Source organism: Paramormyrops kingsleyae, chromosome 23, assembly GCF_048594095.1.
Source record: "Paramormyrops kingsleyae isolate MSU_618 chromosome 23, PKINGS_0.4, whole genome shotgun sequence".
NCBI classification, from domain to species: Eukaryota; Metazoa; Chordata; class Actinopteri; order Osteoglossiformes; family Mormyridae; genus Paramormyrops; species Paramormyrops kingsleyae.
This window is the reverse complement of record NC_132819.1, coordinates 15,542,926-15,563,256: the sequence shown is the minus strand read 5'-3', so window position 1 is coordinate 15,563,256 and position 20,331 is coordinate 15,542,926. Positions and strand designations below refer to the sequence as shown.

At 48.1% G+C, this 20,331-nt stretch overlaps 2 protein-coding genes across 3 annotated transcripts; one reads left to right on the top strand and one right to left on the bottom strand.

The window, feature by feature from the left end:
- Positions 1-86: 86 nt before the first annotated feature.
- Positions 87-12,919, bottom strand: recql4 (RecQ helicase-like 4). Its single transcript, XM_023812051.2, has 24 exons — positions 12,422-12,919; positions 12,035-12,068; positions 11,825-11,919; positions 11,489-11,635; positions 10,013-11,124; positions 9,825-9,924; positions 9,077-9,227; positions 8,629-8,751; positions 7,126-7,275; positions 6,608-6,700; positions 6,231-6,367; positions 5,413-5,496; positions 4,819-5,007; positions 4,369-4,551; positions 4,087-4,285; positions 3,632-3,909; positions 3,279-3,416; positions 2,817-3,159; positions 2,606-2,735; positions 2,144-2,310; positions 1,051-1,237; positions 796-970; positions 586-694; positions 87-450 (listed from the first exon to the last, which is right to left on the bottom strand). Exons 1-24 carry the CDS (start codon positions 12,503-12,505, stop codon positions 329-331), a joined length of 4,530 nt encoding a protein of 1,509 aa, XP_023667819.1. The 5' UTR covers positions 12,506-12,919; the 3' UTR covers positions 87-328.
- A 35-nt stretch (positions 12,920-12,954) lies between these two features.
- On the top strand, positions 12,955-16,895 carry hgh1 (HGH1 homolog (S. cerevisiae)). 2 transcript variants are annotated; one of them, XM_023812053.2, is made up of 7 exons: positions 12,955-13,038; positions 13,716-14,310; positions 14,411-14,511; positions 14,722-14,820; positions 15,432-15,523; positions 15,706-15,828; positions 16,590-16,895. In XM_023812053.2, the coding sequence occupies exons 2-7, from the start codon at positions 13,769-13,771 to the stop codon at positions 16,767-16,769; spliced, it is 1,137 nt and encodes a 378-aa protein (XP_023667821.1). In that variant the 5' UTR covers positions 12,955-13,038; positions 13,716-13,768; the 3' UTR covers positions 16,770-16,895. The 2 variants fall into 2 exon arrangements, with proteins under 2 accessions (XP_023667821.1, XP_023667820.1); XM_023812052.1 differs by having other exon boundaries at positions 13,038-13,084.
- Positions 16,896-20,331: the final 3,436 nt, after the last annotated feature.

Genomic DNA, 20,331 nt, shown 5'->3' with positions numbered 1-20,331 from the left:
GTCTGTGGGCTTAATCTAATCGGACTCAGTGAAACAATGCAGTCATTCAGACTCAGGAATAGGTACAAATATAGAGTACAGGATAAACACTTGTTTTATTTAATAAAATACCTTTAACTGTCAAAGACACATTACATTACATTAACTCACAGCAGACATTTATATACAACACAATTTGTATATAAAAACACAAATAAAAACCTAAATCACATTCATGATATTTGCTAGCAGCAAATAAGTCCCTGTACTGTAAATGTGGCAGTGTCTCCTCAAATTGTGAGAGTCATAAAGAGAACCGTCCACATGGTCAGTCTGTGCCTGATGATGTTCACTTGGTGCCGATGATCTCTTGGGTGGCGAGACGGATAATTTCATTGAAATCAAAGCGAATGTATTTCCTCCAGTAACGTCGGTCCCTGCCGAAGGTCTGAGCTGGGAAACAGGGGCTCCCTGGAAAAGAAGCAGGGGCTGAGCAGAGGTACCTAGTCAGATAGTAACGCTGCCATCTCCTTCCTGTTGACCCGGTTTGGATGGTGTGACAACTTATAGACGTTACTTTTAAATCAAAGAAAGAAATGAACGCACCGATGCCGTGAAAGATCCTGGCCACAGCTCTCCCGGAGAACTTCTCGTCACTGTGGCTGGTGAGGAAGCCTCGGATGTCAGCGCGGATCTGATCCTCCCAGTCGCTCATCTGGAAATAAAGGCTCATGGATCAAATCGCACTGCGAGCCAGAGATAGAATTGATCCTGGACGGTAATGAGCATGCCTGAGATCCCAGCCCGCCCACTCACCTTGCATTTATTCAGCTCGTCGTCATCATCATCCTCCTCTTCAGCCTCCTCCAACTTCCTAATCAGGTCGGGGTCCATTTTTTTGTCGAAATAGTCCTTCAGCAAAGCCTTCAGCTTCAGACTCCTCTCCTCATTCCACTCGTCTGTACAAGGGCCGCAGCTCCGATGGGCGACACTGGGCAGGCACACCGGACTCATTACACATGCACACCGTCACACAGACAGAACGGGACCCTGCACAGCAGGCCTCCACACCTTCGGAATGCCCTGAAGCAGGCTTTCAGCTGGTACAGCTGGGTCCTCTCCTGGGTCAGCACCCGCCGGTGCAGGAACTCACAGACGCGGTCCATCTCGTTGGCGGTCAGGTCACCGTAGGAGCGGAAGTAGAAGGAGAGGCTGGAGAACTCCACCAGGATGCCGCTCCTGCTGGTGCTATAAGGCCCTGGAGGTTGGAGAGGTTGGCAGTTTTCATAGAGAGATATACATTAATCGCAATGTTCAGCATTACCTACTGAACTGATTTAACACACATGCAGGAATAAACTACACAAATATACTGCCTGGTTATTAGAATTTTTCGTTGAACCACCTTTAGCTTTGATTATAGCGCATATTTGTCACGGCATTGTTTCCACAGGCTTTTGCAACATCTCACCCTTTATTTTCATCCAGATTTGCATTAATTTCTCACCATGATCCTATATTGATAAGTGAGTTGAACCTCCATAAAGCCTCCTTCAGCACATCCCAAACACCTTCAGTGAGGTTAAGGTCACAACTCTGTGGTGACCAAGTCATACGTGAAAATGATTCCTCATGCTCCCTGAACCACTCTTTGACAATTCAAACCCATTGAATCTTGGCATTCTTGTCCTGGAATATGCCCATGCCAACAGGGAAGAAACAAATCCATTGATGATGGATGGAGGTGTAACCTGGCCATTCAGTAGATTCAGGTACTCAGATACTTTACTTTATTGCTGCATAACGTTGCTGAGCTGTAATAATGATCCAGTCATTGGCTCTTAAGTATTTGCTGACATAAATTCAAAAGGCGACTTTTTTTTGTCCGGGCAGTGTGTATCAGGCTAATGGAACAGCAGGTGGCGTGACGGTTAAAAGACAAGGGAGTTTAACCTGACCTTCTAGAAGTAAGAGGGTAATGAACATGAATCGCAAAACACGTCTGAAGAAGGGGGACATAAAGTTTTATAGGTTTGCATTAAATTATCTGTAGGTACGTATTTCATGATTCTCCGTCAGTATTATCTGGGCGGCTCCCCCGGTTCTGCGGTAAAGCGAATAAAAGCATAGCGGGGAGGGTGAGTAAGTGCGAGGACCCCCCCACCTCCGTCCGAGCCCCACTGCAGCTGCCGGAGGCCTCGCTTCACCAGCGGCAGCTGCCAGCCCATGGTGTCCGCCAGCTCCACCACATCAAACTGCAGCGAGTTACAGGCCTCCACCCTCTCCCCCGCCAGCCGCCGGCGCGCCAGGACCACGGCCACAGGCGGACAGCTGTGCGGAGAGAAGGGACAGGGACAGGGACAGGGACACACAGACACACACACAGACACAGTGCTATTTACAAAAAGAAGATCTACATAGAATCTGCTTAGAATCTGGAGGGGGCATTTAACCCCCAATATTTAATCTGGCTTCTTTCGGGGCCTCTCCAACAAATAGTTCTTTGCATTTAGATAACTGTGTCCCCCACCCCCGATACCAATCTCTCTCCTAGGCCTCCCCCTGACCAGCACCCGGCTGGCCCTGCTTAATGGTGGAGGCGGCACGCCAGGCCGCTCCTACGTACATTTTGGTGAGCTTGCGGAGCTGCTGGGGCCCTCCGTAGCACATCAGCTGGCATGCGGACAGGGTGGGGTGCAGGAGCTCCACCCATTGCTGCGGATGCAGCTCCAGGTAACACAGCAGCGTCTCGAGGCCTGAGGAGAGACGATCGGTCGGCCTGCGAGCTCCCCGACTGATATCCAGAGGAACGGCGTCCCTTTTGGTTGGACACTCACCCTCTTCGGTGACATCCAGAGCTTCCACGGTCTCTTGAATGGGTATGGCCCTCTCGTGGGTGTGGCACACCCGGGGTGTGTCTGTTTTCTCCACCTGGCCATTCACCCGCCATGCCTCCAGGCTCTCCTCCTTGCTCTGCTCCCCATCTAGCTGAACCGTGGCTTCCATTGGTTCGATTTTGTCCGTCTCCTCCTCATGACTTTTGACCTTTTCCTGCTGGCCTTCCGGGACTACTGATTGGTGTTTCGGCTCCATCTTCTCATCTGTGACTGCGGTCTGCCACTCCAGCTCATCGCAGGTCTCCATCAGCTCCAGCATCTCCATATCGTCCACCTCCGTGGCCTAGAAACCAATAAAGAGAACTTCTCCTGAAGGCCAGTGGACCACATTTTTTTGTCCTCTGGATTAAAAACAATAAGCAGGGCATTTAAGAGAAAATTCTGGGGGTGTGGGGGGACTACCTTCACTAGGTCTTGCTGCTTCTGGTGGATCTGCTGGCATTTGCAGGCTGGAAAGACCTTCTGCACCAGCCTCTTGACCGTGAAGTAGTCCACAGTATCGGCATGGATGTGCTTCCTCAGCTCGTGCAGGTCTCCGCCCTGCGAGGGGAGAGATCAGTAACCACAACCTCTGCTGACTTCACAGCACTCCAAGGAATATTCCGTTCCATTTCCATTTCCTTAATTTCCCCACTGGTGGCATAGAGCATAATTCAGTAGGAAAGAATTCCTTCTGGACCTCAGCGTTCGGAGAGTGTTATTAAGCAGGGGGCAGCGCGAGCCCCGGTGGCCTGGACGTCCTCCCGGAATCTCACCTCCGGGTCCAGGAACAGGTGGCAGTGTGCCGGGGCCCCATCGCGACCTGCCCGCCCGATCTCCTGCACGTAGCTCTCGAAGCTCTTGGGCATGTTGTAGTGCACGATGCCGCGAACGTCGGACTTGTCCAGCCCCATGCCGAAGGCCACGGTGGCCACCACCACCCGCAGCTCCCCGCACATGAAGTTGTTCTGCACCCGGCGGCGCTCCGAGGCCGACATGCCGGCGTGGTACGACTCGGCGATCCACTTCAGGGGCTTCCGGATCTTCTTTGCAGCTGGGAAAGGGGGACAGATTCATCCTCTCGGTTATAAAACTCCGTTCACCCACCCACCAATCAAATGTCACGATTTTCGCAACCTTCCATTTAACTAGAATCACAGTTTATAACGTTGATTTTAATCGGCTACTTATACTCCTACAATATAGTCCATACTATAGGATAGAGGTGTACCCAGAACTCTTTTCCTCTTCTCCACTGGGTTTTCTTCTGCCCCCTCCCTGACCGTCTGGGAGGACTCCCTCAGCATCACCCCCTGCAGGCAGGTCCGCAGCAGTGCAGCAATGCGGGTGGTCTCCTCTCGGCGGGTGCAGTAGACGATGATGGACTCCAGGGAGCCGAAACGTTCTCCCTTCAATAGGGACACCAGGGCCTGGGTAAAGGGTAAGAGGCGCCGTGTCACAGCCAGACACACAGACGGCAGGCAGACGAGGAGCATGCCCACGCGATAATCACCTGGTCCTTGTCTCGGTCCGTGGAGACGGAGAGCTGCAGGTTGTCGGGGACGGCGGCCGAGCGCACGGCGATGCCCTCCTGGTCGGCGATCTCCAGGTGATGGGCGACGTCCAGGGCCGTGGACAGGGTGGCGGTGGCTGTCAGGCCCAGCAGACAGTGCACGCCCAGGCGTTCCCTGAGAACCTGCACGCGGCCACCAGGAGGGCAGAGAAGCCAAACTCTGTCAGAGCCCATGCGTCATTTAATTTTAATGCACCATTGTGTGTTAAAATAAAATACAAAGCTTACAGGTAACATGATATAAGACACTGCGATTCCAGTATTTTTTGAAAGTACAGAAACATAGTAGACCATGACTAAGAGCTGCTCCAATCAGAGCTAATCCTCCAATCAATCAGGTTACGCGGTCGGTTTCAACCGGAATAATCCAGCCCAGAGCGGCTTTCACACCTTGCACAGCCTCAGGTAACAGGGTCGGAAGTTGTGAGACCACTCAGACACACAGTGAGCCTCGTCGATGCAGGCGAACGCCACCGGGGGGAGCTGGCTGGCTGGGGGCAGACAGCCGGACCCCGAGTGCCCTCCGCCCACCAGCGCCTCGGGGGACAGCAGCAGGACGTGCACCTGGCCGGCCTTCACCTGCCCCAACAGAAAGGCCTCATCATTAACCGTAAAAGTAACGGGCCTCACAGCATAGCCCAGGGGTGGGGAACCTGATCCATGGAGAGCCGGTGCGGGTTTTTGGGATGACCTCTCAATCAGCCAATAATAAAGCAGGAGGTAATAAACTGAGAGGTCAAACCAAAAACACGCACCGGCCCTCCATGGATCAGATTCACCACCCCTGGCATAGAGATACAATACTGCATATATACCGGATATATGCCGGAGAACATGCAGCAAGTCTTTAAAAAGCAAAATGTTAAGGAGAAACAGGGAGAGATGATAAAGTGCTTAATATGCGTGGAACCAGCCCGTGTTTCACATGCCTCAGCACCAGGGCCAAACCATGCTAATCTAAACAGAGCAAGCGGAGACCCTAACCTTCTCAACAGCAGCCTCTCTCTGCTTCCGGGACATGTTAGAATGGATACAAGCTGCCTTCAGCTTCGGGGGGAGTCCAGATAACTGAGAAGGGCAGGGAAAAAAAAAATATGAGGCATTACAAAAACAATCAAGTTTTTCCTTAAACCAACTGCACTTCCTTTCAGTGTATGCTAAATGGATCCACTTAACTATTCAAAATGTACGTGTCACCTAAAACTAACACGGAACATTTGGCGGAGACCGCAATCCATGAGGAGCCTTAACGAAGTAAGCCGAGATTATGCTGATCCGCGACTCCGAGACGGCGGCCCCGTTTCCCGATCTGGGGCCCGGCCTGCATGGAAAAAGCGCGCTGCGTTCCCCTAACGAGGCTCTAGCTGCGGTTTGCCGGGGAACGCAAAGTGCCGTGCCGTGGCGAGAATGTATGGGGATAGCCGACTCAGTTAGAGAGGGTCAAGCCCCTCATGTAATATGAGGTTTCTGCAGCATTCACCACATGGGAATAGGCTGGTATCCCGTATTAGGTGTTATTTATCCCTAGTAAACTTGGGAGAGGCACAGCAGATGGGGCAAGGTTTGTGCTGGGGGGTCTTATTTCATCCTGTGGGTGTGAATGTCGGAAAAAGGGGAGAGTTAAATCACAGCCGCTGAAATGTCACTGCAGGGAAGACCACGGTCCAGCAGAAACATCCGCACGGCCCTCGACGTCATACAGACTGTTTGCCGAGCTGGAAAGTCGATCCACAGGGTGAAGGATTACTGAGGCTATGGGATCTACTGGAGAAGGAACCGTCGCAAAGTGACAGCCATGATACCTGATCGTCCATCAGCGACACCAACGGGGACACGACCAGCGCGATGCTCTTTGACCTTTTGGCGTACAGATAAGCCGGGAGCTGATAGCAGAGAGACTTGCCCATTCCGGTGGAGAGGACGACCAGAGTAGACAGGCCTAAATAAGCATGAAACACACACAGAATCACCACGAGTCCCCAGGCCAGCCACTGGAGGCTAACTCCTATCAGAATTCACTTGGGAATATCCAACAAGTGGTCTATCTTTAATGAGTCTCACAGTACTTACAGTGCACTAATTATACTCCTGCACAGAACCTTCAAGCTATGTAGCAAGCTATGTTCCTTCCTGCCGGAGCACATTCACTCAACGCTGCCGGATCTTGACGGGCCCCCACCTGAGAGGATTCTCATAATGGCCACTTCCTGTCCGGGCCTGAAGGACTTGTAGCCAAAGTCGGCAAGGGCTTCGTATACCTCGGCAGTGACGGCTGTGATACAGAGAGTGGGAGTCAGCAGTGTGCCGCATCGCCGAGACGAGAGAGCCCGTATTGCTCCCACGGCGAGGACGGCGGCGGGAGAGAGATGCAGCATTAGCCAAAGCCGATTATATTTTTGGAGGCGCAGACTTTAGTGCCGTCTCCTGGGCGAGGAGGGTGATGGAGACAGATTACATGGATCTATTCTTTAAATTATGCATTCGAAAGCGAGTGGGCCGTCGTGTCAAAGAAAACATACGCAGAACCTGAGCCACGTTCTCCGGTGTTTGTGTTAAGCGCTTAACGTGACAGATGTGGGACAGGGGAGTGCCAGCTGGAAGGGCACGCCTGTCCACACGCTCGCTGCGGGTTCCTGGGTGCCGGGGAGGAGGGAATCACCAGAGAATTTCAGCTGGGGTGCTTTGGAAACACATTACCTCTAACTTTGCCGTCTTCTCCCAGGTCATAGAAGGGCTCCATTGGAGGTGGGGGCTGTGGCCTCTCGTAGTCAGGCCGGATGACGTTCAACAGAACCTCTCCCCCATTGTCATTCATGTCTTCAGTCTCCTCTTTGCATCCAGGGGTGGCTGGGGGTGTTGGGGGAGGCATGAAATTCTGGTTAGCAGACTAGCATGGAAACTGACGGTTCTTAACGTAACCGGTTCTAAATAAAACGTGGTCTGTGTCACATTAGTGTGTGCGGTGATCACTCAAGGTCATGTGAAGCACCGCTTCCTCTTTAAGAACCCTCTAGGCATTTGTGGGTAGCAAAAAAATAAAAAAAATATATTGAAATCCAACGTGGCCCAGAGCAGCTAATGAGCCGGTCGGGTCGATGCGGTTTTAGCGTATGCTAATCAGGCCTGCGCCTGTCATTTGTGCTGACGTCTCGTGGAAACTGTTACGCGGCACTACGTTCTGCAAGCGCGGCGCTCTGCAGCGTCGGTGCCCGGGGCTGGCTCGCCGGCGTTCTCTCATCTTATTTTCCAGCGCTATTGGTCTCGCGGGCTGTCACCTGATGCCTTTCGAAGCGAGGCACACCAATCTCGAAAAACACACTCCGGATCTGCGATATTAATCAGCAGACGCACGTATTGTCTCATGTAATTCTTGGCAGGCGTACAATTATGCATGTCCAAGAAAGCACTGGAATCGGCGCTGTACGTGATATACCATAAATCACAGCCGACCAGTCGGCCCCAGACAGCTCCGATCCAGACGTCTTACATACAAACCGGAATGGCCTGGTCTGTTATGAACTGCTTTAACTGCTCAGGCTCTATACTGCTGCCTGAACAGGCCAGCTGAAGACAGAAATTTTAGATGACAATAAGACTATGACGGATTTAGGCAGAACCAAGGACCACCCAGTATTAAATAAGTACAGACATCCATTCCAATAGACACATCGTCCGTTGAAATGGACGCATGTCGGATTAGGATAATCGCACTGACTTTTAGAAGTGAGAATGAGGCTGGGAGATGCATGTGAGGCATGGATGGTCACACTGCCATACAGTACAGTACTTTCCCGCAGCAACCACCATATGGCACATAGCACACACTGGGTAACGTGCTGCTGGCAGGCACACGGCCATCTGAAATTTATTTTTACTTTCTTTTAATTAAAAAACTTCTGTCGTAAGCGCGAGTTGTCTTAACTAACATAGGTAGTTGATCAGGGACAATCTGTAAAGATAAATGCCAAGTGGTGGAAAATGAAGTCAGTGGTATCTCCTAACTGGTCATGGTGTGTGTGCATTCCCTGCGATGGACTGGAATCCTGTCCACATAAAACAACCCGAACTGGGGTTATCCAGGACAGCGCCCCCTTGTGGCATAAAACAGGATTGCAGTATACTAAAAGGAGTCCACTGCACTGAGATGTCCTCTCCTGCCATGTGAAAGTGGCAGCGCGGCGTGGCCCGGCGTCCACTAACCAGGGAGTTCGCAGCGCAGGGTGCCGGTGGCTCTCGCCACCTCCTCCAGGGTGGGGAGCTCGAAGGGCTCCTCCGCGTCGTGCACCTCCTGGGAGGCCTCGACACACGGCGTGGGGGCCGGAGCTGTGGAAGCAGAGGTCCGGCAGTGAGGCAGTGCATGACTCTGGCCCCGGGCGTTTGGCTGCACTGATTAACGCAAGCTGACAAACGGTAAGTGCCCCTGTGGAATAGCACACACAGAGTCAGCCCCCACACACACACGCACACACAATTCACATCGGCGTGACTAAATGAACAGCCGCTTTCAGCGAACCAGTGTGGCTCCAGTTACAGTGAACGAGGTCAAGAGCAATTAGCACGGCTCGGGTTCCAGGTATCGCGTGACGCTCCGTCCCGGCGCTGGGCCCGGGCCACACGTGCTGGCCTGGGTCTGCTGGAGTGGCCTCACCTTGCCCGCGGCAGTCCTGGGCCCAGTGACCGATTCCTCCACACCGGAAGCAGCTGTCCCCTTGCCGGCTGAACCCAGTAAATCTTCCGCGTCCTCTGCCCGCCCCCCCTCCGAAGTGCTCCCCCTTCAGCTGGAATTTCTGCATGTACATCTGGGACAAAAACACATTCTATGAGCGAAATCTGCAGGGGCAGGTTGAACTACACTCTGCTACACCAGGGGGCAGAGTGCTTAAGGACAAAACCCAAATTCCAGCCATTAACGCTGGTCGGATTTGTTGAAGGGCGTAGAGCTTATCTTGGGTGACGAAGGGCACATGGCTGGGCTACACTGTACACTGTGGACAGGATCACAGGGCACACACAGTCATCCACTAAAGGCAGTTTTAGAGACATACACAGCAGAACAGGAATTCAAACCTTCCACCTTGAAGGAGAAGTGACAGTGCTACCCACTGAGCCACTGTACCGCCCCCCAAATCAAACTGCTCACTAAAGTATCTAGCTATAAAATTTAATTCTAATTGGTTTCTATCTACAAATAGAGACCAGTAACAAAAACACTGCTGACGGTAATAAAAACCAATTCAATGCCACAAATTTCAACAAGAAAGTAATATAAAACTAGCAACAAATAATTCAAATCTAAGTTAGTTACAGATAAACTGTGTGTATCACTCTCCCCAGTCTTCATGCACGCATTCACGTGCACGTTTAAGACCCCCCTGGAGTCATAAACATTGACTGACCTGCTTGCGAAGGGCGGCCCCCCTCAGAGCGAAGCCTTTCACGTGAGACTTTTTCTTCAAGTTAATTTTCACGAAGTTGCCGTCTGTATTCTTGTTGGTCCTAAAAAGAAAAAAAAACAGTCACAGATTGCACCATCGCATGGCATAACACGACCTCACAGCCATGGTCGTTTGCACCCGAGTCCTACCGCGTTTTCACTGGCTTCTTCAGCTGAGATGAACCTCTGCGGAAGTCCTCCTCATCCACTTCCCCCAGCAGGTTCTCCTGGGGCATCCTAAGCTTCTGCTTGACCTTTTCTTGCCCGGCAGGACCATCCTGGTCACCATTTTCATCCTCTGTCTCCTTGGCCTTTTTCCTCTTAGCGCGAGGTGCACTCGAACCCTCTGCAGACCCCTTCCGAGTGCGCCTCCTTTTTATATCAGTACCCTCTGCCTCCCCAACACCCTCTCGCTTGTCTGCTTCACCTTCAGGCTCCCTCTGCCTCTTCCTTCTCCTCATCTTCACCCCCTCCTTCTCTGACCTCACCTCTGACCCTCTTCCTTGGGAAGAATCGCCCATAGTGACTTCTCCCGCCCCAGAATTTCTGGCCCTCAAACGGGAATCTTTTGCACCACTGACAGGAGTGATGTTCTGGCCGCTGCATGCCTCGCCTCCAGGGCCCCGTCTGCTTTCCCCATCGCCCTCCCCGACTCTGGCCTTTAATGGGTAACCGCACAAGCTGGCCTCGGATTGCGCCTTTCCTGCCGGAGACATTACGTGACCGACCTGCAACTTGTCCCTCTGAGGCGGTGGCTCTCGCACGGTCCTGGACACGGGCTCTTGTGGGGGAGTCGAGTCATCCCGTGGCACCGGGGCGACCTGGGGGCTGGCGGCCGGCGTGTTTTCGCTGGCGCCGTCCGACACCGTCATTCCCGCCCTTGGCGTGGAACACAGATTACCCGTAGCTGGCTTCTCCTCATCCGCCACTTCATCGAACACCTGACATCGCTTCAGCCAGCCACTGTCCACGGAAGACAGCCGCTCTGTGATGGAGCGCCGCAGCCGCTGCGCCCGCTCTGCCAGCGCGTTTGGTGTGCCCGCCTTAGGCTGGCAGTCGCCGGATGGCGCGAAGGCTGGTAGCGTTTCAAACGGCGCCTCATCAGCCACGGGGCTCGGGGCCCGGGGGTTTGGAAGGAGAACTGGAGGCCCGAGGGAGGGGGCCCCAGCGTCTGCGGCAGCACTTGGGTAAGGGCCGTCTTTCCATGACTTCACGGGCTCTCTCCGTGGAGTAAAGGACTTCTTCAAGGAGACGCTTCTCTCCTGTAAATTCAAATCATGTCCAAATGATGCCCAAAATGGCTGAGGTTTAATTTTTTTTTTACAATCCCAAGGGCTGCTGATTCTTAAAAACAAAACAAAACACAGGACACTGGAGGTGTTTTATAGTAGCTAAATGTCCCCGAAGAGAGCCGTACATCTCACACCAGACAGTACGCAGCAGGAGCTGACATAGGCTGGGAAAAAACAAGAAAGTCAGCTAACAGACATGACTGTGAAAAGGTTGTCTAACTACAACACTGCCTGCCTACTGAGGTCATTTTCCCCAAGGGACAAAACGTAGAAATACCAATAACCAGATGGTTTATCCATATATTGACAGGAAAAACACATTTTCTTAACGAACCTTTATGGAATCCCCCAAATTGGCCTTCAGTTTCATCCCGAAGTATTGGGCAGAGGTCTGGAGCGACTCCCGGTCCTTAGAGGTCAGTTTCGGCGTATCCATTGGCTTGTTCTTACGGTTCAGGTGAGAACCCCAAGAGCCAGAATCCTGCAAAGAAAGATTTAGATCAGGACGAAGGAGTTCACTCAAATTACGCAAGTTGTTTTTCAATATAACGGTGTACACCTTTAAATGCCTGTCAGTCTCAAGGCTAGATTTTCACAGGCACAGAATGCAACAGCACTGGGTTATCTACAGTGCTGCCATATCACAGACTGGCTGTTCCCTGTCAGTCACCTTCTCAGGAGCCTGATCCCGCATTCTGTCCAGAGAGGGGTCATGTCCAGCAGCCTCTCTCTCCTCTTTGAGCCTTCTGTACTCTTTGTAGAGTCCTGCAGGCAAAGCTTTAAGTGTCACTAATATAATGCCAGGGAACCACCCATAAAAAAGATGGTGGAAGACCATGATCCTCATACAATTAACATACATAAACACAAATTTACTTACTTTTTGTCTCATCTGGGGCACTGTCTATGTCATCCTGCCAGAAAGAACACCCATTGAGAAAAGATGCAAATAAACAATGTAGATGATTAGATTCGACAGGATTCATAGATAGATGGACGGATGGATGGATGCTTTATTGATCCCGAAGGAAATCTAGACATCGGGTAGCTCAAATAAACAAAAAAACACACAATAATAGAATAACACTTAAGGATTGTAAAAGTACAGAGTGCGTCTATGGATGCCAACCATTACGTAATATTATTATGCAGCACACAACCGCTTCTAAAAGGTGCATAAGGTCCAGATGTTACCGTAATGTAAACAGCCCATGAGCTGCTCTGTCACGGTGGTGGCAGGGTCCATTATGCCGTATGAGCCCCTCACCTTGTTCGGTTTCCTTTGGTTTTCACGGAGGAATGACTGCTCCCAGCCTTTCAGCAGCACCTTGACATCGTTGTACCTGTCCATTTTCTCCGGAATTACAGTCGCAAACACTACAAACTACTGACACAGTAATGCGGCATTTTTATGTTCACCAGCACGACTATAAGTGGTAAAATCGTCTGTTTTGTTGAGAAGATAGCAGTCAAGGCAAAAGCAAAACCACCCGGTATGTACAGTACACACTGGCTTACACGGAGGCGACAGATTTTTTAAAGAAAATGCTGGTAGTTTAGCTGGTGTATAATTTAAATATACAGTTCGTATTTAAATATAGTGATAAATAGTAAAAATTACCAAATGATATGCCATACTTTTTACTTTACCTACAATAGGAAGCATACGTCCTTTAAAATTTTAGCGCGCGCCGATCGCGAACTACAAAAACCGCCCAATCAGAGCAGGAGGGAGGAGCGGTCATAAAGAAAAAAACTCTTTTTCCCAGAATACACTCTGGCCGGAAACCCTGCCTCAAAGTCATACTGTCATTGGACGAAGATGGTGTCAATCTCAACACGTGGAACAGCGTTTATCCTTCTCGTTGCTTTCTGAGCAGACATGTGAGTATCCACAGTTAAGCCAGTATAATACTTATATGACAAATGGGTATGTGTTTTGTATACAAAATGCGTTTAAATAATTTAATGTTACAATCATGAGAATATGAACAGTTTAATTCGAACTGGCATGTGTATGATGATTGAAACGTGTAACACATAACTGCTGAGTTTTAGCCATAGATTGTTACTGTCACCGAACACGTCGGAGAAGGGATACAAGTTATAATCTGCTTTAGAATTCATGACAGAATTATATTATGACGGTGTGGGGTAGCTCAGTTTATAATGAGTGATAGTGACCAATTGCGATATTTATGACTTTTTAAAAATACGTTTAGAAGTGTTCCGGGCAATTCGGTTTCTCTATGTTTCCCCTAATAATATAGTCTTATAAGCAATACTATACCGTTTTCATCAAGAAATATCTCTATCCAGCGAATTAAATACTTTCATGTATTATCTGTAAAAACAAAAAACATCGAAAAGGCATGTAATGTTTTAAAATATATGGCTTGTTTACCTCAAGAGATTCGTAAAAAGACATGAAAACAACAGCGAAACCGTGTACAAATCAGCGCGCGACAGGGGAAACATAGGGAAACTGAATTGCCCGGAACACCTGGATTGCGGTAGTAATTGTCATTTGGCTTCTAACTAATTTTGCTTTCTCTTGGCAGGTGATCAGTAATTTATGAACAATCAAATCGTAAATAAATAAAACCAACTTAAGATGCTGAGTGACAGAGAAGCTAAAGAATTGCTAAATTTCCTAACTTTGGAAACAAGGCCGGATGTAAAGGGTCAGGCCACAGAGTACATTCTTGGTCTCACTGGCACCAAAGACGGCTGCAGATATCTACGGGGCAAACCAGATTTCCTCAAAGCTCTGCTCACTCTCACCAGCGACTCCTCTGTGGCTATCGTCAAAGACTGCTACCATGCCCTGATAAACCTATCTGCGGATGAAACGCTACACAGAGCCCTAGTACAGGATGCCAATATCCTGCCTGTCTTGTTTTCCAATCTCCTGGACCCTACATACATGTTTGCAGACCGAATCTGCACCATTCTGACCAACCTCACACGACACGAAAAGACCTGCAAGGACGTCTTCAAGGTTTTTCAAGAAGAGCACATAGGTCTGGCTAAAATAGTTGAGATCCTGTGCACAGAAGATTATAATAAAAAGGCTTCCCTCCACTACCTGGGCCCTCTCCTGTCAAACCTCACACAGCTGCCAGATGCCAGGCAGTTTATCCTTGACAAGGAAAGGTAATTCCTGGCCTAAATAATTCTGGAAACGATCATTGAAAGTAAGAGTGAATCTGGTGTTGAGTGACAGGGTGATCTGTGTCTCTTTGTTGTGCTTCAGGTGTGTGGTTCAGCGACTCCTGCCCTACACGCAGTATGAAGCGTCAACGGTCAAACGGGGTGGAGTCATTGGAACTTTAAGAAACTGCTGCTTTGACCACGGTTAGTGGGTGTAAATAGGTAGTGGCATTATCATGACCATGCAGTGATGGAGTAGGAAACATGAGATCTCAGTTAAAACCTAAGGATTTTTTTTTTTCCCGCTACCACCTGTAGAAGGACTGCTAATTCAGGTAGAATGCGGAGACTTTGAGTCCATGAACAGGTTTTCTGTGAAGGATCAGCATGTGTTAATGAAACTTCCTCTTATAGCCTATCATGAGTGGATGCTCAGTGACGCCGTGGACATCCTGCCGTTCCTGCTGCTGCCGCTGGCAGGGCCGGAGGAGCTGACGGAGGAGGAGAATGAAGGTGTAGCATGCGTGAACCTGAACTTTCCACCGTGGTCTCAACCATCAGAAGCTATAGCTCTCTGTAGTGGAGACCATAAGTCCCCCTTGGTACTGTAAGGCTGTGCAGTAGAGGGCAGTGTGTGTTTATGTAGTGCTGCTGGGGGTTAGTAGACTGTCAGTAAAGCAGAGGTGGATAGTTCAGGTCCTGAAAGTGAAAATCCGGACCAAGATTTTGTTTCAACCAACCAGTTCAGTACTCTGTGACTGACTCTTTATGCTCAACTGGTTGGTTGAAACAAAATCTTGGTCTGGGATTTTTTACTGGCCCTGAAATATCCACCTCTGCTGTAAAAACTAAAGTGTGTGTTGGGGGGGGGGGGGGCTGTGAATGTATGTTGCAGTTATTACAGGAGACTTGTGTAAACTGCATAGGTGTTAAACAGCTGGTTCTTGAAATGAATACACAATCACAGGTTTCGAGGCCTAGGTAAATTTTAAATGGCAGATGCTATTTAAAGAGATGAGGATTTAATTTCTTCAGTGATATTAGTCTAGCTTTAGCATTAAAGATACAAAAGAGTTTGTTGTATGTTTTGGTTGGATTAGACTTCATTTGAAATTATTTGTTAGGATTGCCTGTGGATTTGCAGTATCTTCCTGAAGATAAAAAGAGAGAGGAGGACCCGGATATTCGTAAAATGCTCATCGAAACACTTCTCCTGGTAAGTGAATTTTTACCCCTTAAATCAGGTATCTTTGATTTGGTAGGAGCCTGCATGTCTAGCCGGCATCGTGTGAGTGTACAGGCTGGAGTCTCTTCCTAAACCTGCGCTATTGGCTCCTGTTTCGGAGATTTCCAGTGTCGTTTCCACTCCCACCCCCCACCCCCCCCCCCCCCCCCCAGTTAACAGCTACCAAGGCGGGTCGTCAGATTTTGAAGAGCAAGAACGTGTACCCCATCATGAGGGAGTTTCACAAATGGGAAAAGGAGCCGTCTGTCATCTCCGCCTGTGAAAAACTGGTGCAGGTAAAACAGGGATCCCGAGATCCGGAAAGTTCTCCATGTTCCACCTTGATTTACTGTAGCGTGGTAACGACTGCATGAATCATACTGAAAGAGTAACAAAGCCAAAGTAGGAATTTTCCAAAGTGGTTTAGTCAGACATGGGCCGGTTATTTATGGGTTAATTATGTCTGTTGTTCTTCTTAGTAAGTGAACAGATCTTCAAGTAAATTGAATCCAGTTTTTCTACAGAAATCAATGGCTTTGATTCCCTAATTGGCTGGAAAAACTTAAGTCCCCTCTGCAGTGTGGTGGCAGTCTAGCGGGATCTGCTCCATGGAAAAGATGTCACACTGTCTTGCATTAAATCTTGATATATTTCATGACTGCAAGCGACTGTATCATCATGCAGAGCTCTTCATTAATTTTCATTCCTCCAACCATTTTATTTGGTTTTATGAGACAAGTTACTTTATAGAGTGAGTGTTTTTATGCTTGTGCCAGAGAGCTAATTTGGTTTTATTGCACATATATTCTATGGTAATATATATGTAGGGTAGTACCTTATTCTTTGCTTGAAGTTAAATGTATTTCTTTATGGAAAATTTATTTAATATAGCTTTCCTGGTATTATTTGGTCTTCATTATTGACTGTTGTGCTCCTGTTGTGAACACACACTATTGTGGCTGTTGGCTTTTGGGTCTTGATGGTTAGCATGGGGACCAATACATCATGCACCCAGGAATAAGCAGTACGTTATACGTTCTGTGCATTCCTGTCTCAGGTCCTGATTGGGGATGAACCAGAACCTGGAATGGAGAACCTGATGGAGGTGGAGATTCCCGAAGATGTTGAGGTCAAGCTGCAAGACCTGGACGTGAAGGAGCAGGAGCAGATTGAGAAAGAGCAGGAGGAATTGATAAGGGCTGCGACTGAGGAGAACTCTGCTCGTGAAGAGAGTTAGCGTGAAACAGGACAGAACTGCATGGAAGCTGGTGCTTGTTGATGAATTGTGTATACACTACACCACAAAGAGATGTAAAGCCAGCAAATACAGTTTTCTAATGATTAAAATATATTTTATACTGTAGTTAATTTTTTTATGCATTTAGTGTTTGGACCATAGCCTGGTCAAGGTTAAAGTTTCTAGAAACCTAAGAATACTGTCCATAGTCAATGTAAAAGACAGGTAATTGGCAATTGACAAGATGGGCTGTGAAGTTACTTACTATTAAACTTTTGGATAGTAAGACACTATTACACAAGGTTGGGTTAGGAGTGGCAAGTCAGCAGTATTCCCGAAAGGACACGCTAATGGCAAAGACTTTAATAGCCACCTAAGAGGGAAGCGAATGCAGACATTAGCCCCACATTCTGGCTGATTTTGCAAGATGAGCACAAAAGCTGCTCGTATGTGGAGTTCTGAAAGAATCTGAAATAGGGTTCTGGGCACCTACAGAAAGTTCTGTCTGTGATACGCGAAAATCAGATTCCCTGTTGTCACAGACTTTGAATTTCAAAGTACGTCCTGAATTTCACGACTTGAATCCGTATAAATATTTAACCGTGGACTAGAGCAAGAAAAAAAAAAATCAAAAGTCGGAGCTGAAATTCAATTTGTCAGATGTACGCTTTTTCCATATTTGATCATCACAGAGCGAACTCTTATTAGTACTTTACCACGTTGTGATTCTTGCTTCTGAGGTCTGTGGCTGACTTATAATCCTGGCAGATCTTCTTTGGAAAAAGCACCTGTTTCCGATTCCTTGGCAGGACAGCGATGGCCGTCCTCTCATCTATTCATCCGCCTACTCACGGCGCTCTCGGCATTCCGAGGCCGTTCCTTCTGGCACGGTCTGCAATAAAACGATTCCGGAGATCAGAATTAACCCGGAGCTTTGCTTTTTTGTGGCTACACTTTGTTTTATAGTTATTTTTAATGATTTTATTGTGATTGACGAGAGAGTGTTTTATTGCAGTTTTATAGCTCGCTTTTAGCTCATTGTTTCTGAAGTATTTGAGATTTTTTACGCCGACACGATGCCATAAACACGTACTATAACTGAAATTTTGGAAAGATTCTTCCGTAAAGCTGTTTTTACAATAAATACATAAAGAAGGTCATCGTGGATTTTGAGGCAAATTTATTACTGACAGTCCTGCCTCAGCAACTCGGAATTGAAATGATTTCATCTGAACTATGGCGTAACTTTTTGCGATGTGGCAGTGGACTAGTTTATATTGTTGGATGGCACTTTTAAGAACTAGCCCTGGGTGGCTGGAATATTTGGATTAAATGTCACGATGATGGATGATGAAGGTCTGCTGATTATGAAAAATGATAGCTCCGTGACTCCGTCCTTGTTCAGAGCAGAACGGTGCTGGACAGCCATGCTTGCGTTCGGTAACCTTTTGGGCCTCCTTGAGTAGTCCGATGAGGAAAAATGGTGGTTTCAAGTTTTTAGAATTGAGATTTAGCCATTGTGAACCTGTGTCCCTCGTTGAGAGTCAAATGGGTCCATTGCATGTAACTGACTCATGCTACATCACGCTATGAAACGTAGCGTAACTGAAACATCCATCAGGTTACTGCAGAATTGCCTTTCGGTAAATCTGTGACTCGCTCAGCGGCGTCTGCGTGGACCGAAGGCCTCCTTCCTCTGGAATTCCTCCTGACGTTAATGTGTCGTGAAGGCCAGGGTCATCAGAACAACCGGCTCACCTCTCTCGGGCGAATCTGTGTCTGCGGCCTAATTAGGATCTGCTGGCGGTTGGGGGGCCATTGTGGGGGGGGTTAAGCTCACAGCCAAGCCCCGGGGAACTTGCCTGGGATCTGTCTGACGTTTGGGTAGCTGTTGACTCAGCTGAGCTCCCTGAGCGCCACTGGTGCCGTGGGATTTACAGCAGCAGACCTCCACGTGTCCATCTGTACAAACTCCCGTCTCCTCTGAGAACAGACACATGTGTGCTTGTGTGTTATATATACACACATATGTGCATGTACTCATGTCTGCAGAAAGGCTGAGCTTGAAGCTGATTTCATACATAATACAAGGTTAAACTCAGAGCCAAACATACCATCTTAGGCTTCTCTTTGCTAGACTGTAGAAAGATATTGGTATGAAAAAGGTATTTTTTTTTTTTAGTTCTGCTTCAGCAAAGCTGTACAAAATATTGACTAAAAGGTTTCATCCATCACGTGGAACAGAGACAGGCAGGGGAATGAGCTGGTTTTGATAGGTGTCTGTGGAGAGCCTTAGTGAATGTATGCGGATTCGTTTCTAGGGTTTGAGGTGTTTCTCTGTTTTTTTCATAAAAGGATTCTACGAGTTGCCACTTCCGCAACGGCCATGAAACATCATCAATAACTTAGCTGTCATTTGTCTATTTGATTTAATGATAGCTGGTTAGTTGTTGGGGTGGCATGGTGGTGCACTGGTTAGTCGCCGGTACCTCTGGCACAAGGTCCTGGTTCTCTTACCGGATTCAGCATCTTCTCCCCGTGTCATTGTGGAGTTTCCCCCCACAGTCCAAAAATCTGTGCTACCACTCAACAGGGCTTCCCTTTCCCGCGTTTAAATGGTAGTAATTCATTAATAATAAAAAAAAATGTTGAAACTGTCTATTAATGACTTGATTATAAACCACAAACAGATCGTAAGGGTCGTCTTATTGTCAAGTGGTACCAAATATGCTAAGGTGATTTGGAGTGACCTAAGGTGATTTGGAGTGACCTAATTGTCTGTCGATGTACATAGTGTGGGTGCCTGGCCAGTATGGAAACCGAATGGTTTGTAGCCCTTGCTTTTAGAAATGTAGGTTGTGATATGTGAGATTCTGAAGAGGCATCCACATGTTTGTCACCGTTTAATGTCCAGCTTTTCTCACTTTGCTTCTGAGTAATGTTTTCTGCCGTCGTATCGCTAATCTCGAGACTAGCGGGGAGAGATGCTCGGCAGCTTCCGCACGCAGTGTCCACGGAAATCAATCCCTTGGCCTGACGGATTGTTCCAGAGCGGGCCGTGGTACTCTGTGCCAGCATGGATTGCTTACAGTACATTTTATACCTTTCATATAAATATAAAAGATGGAGAGATGGGGAGAGAAGTAAACAGATACGGTGTGCTGTCAAGAGCCTGGCTCAGTCGCACAGAACAATGGCTGGGCTTTTCCAGCATAATGATGCATTAAATGTAAGATGACTTATGCATGTGTGCAAAAAAAAAAAAGCGCGACACAAAATTTATACTCATATTTATACTGCATATTAAGGCTCGACTTTTTCATCTTTTAATATGACGGCAGAAATGAAAACATGCATACGATGCCTTCGCACACTGTCTTTGATTTTTTATCTCATTTTCCCTGAATGAGAATAGCTGGTATTTGGGAAGAGTTTATGTACTGGATCATTTATAAAAAGAAACGTTGCAGAAAAATGGAAAAGAAAAGAAAAGAAAAAAACGTACCTTAAAAAGGCACATAAACTATTCATGGATAAAATGTTTGGCTCCCCCATGTGGGCA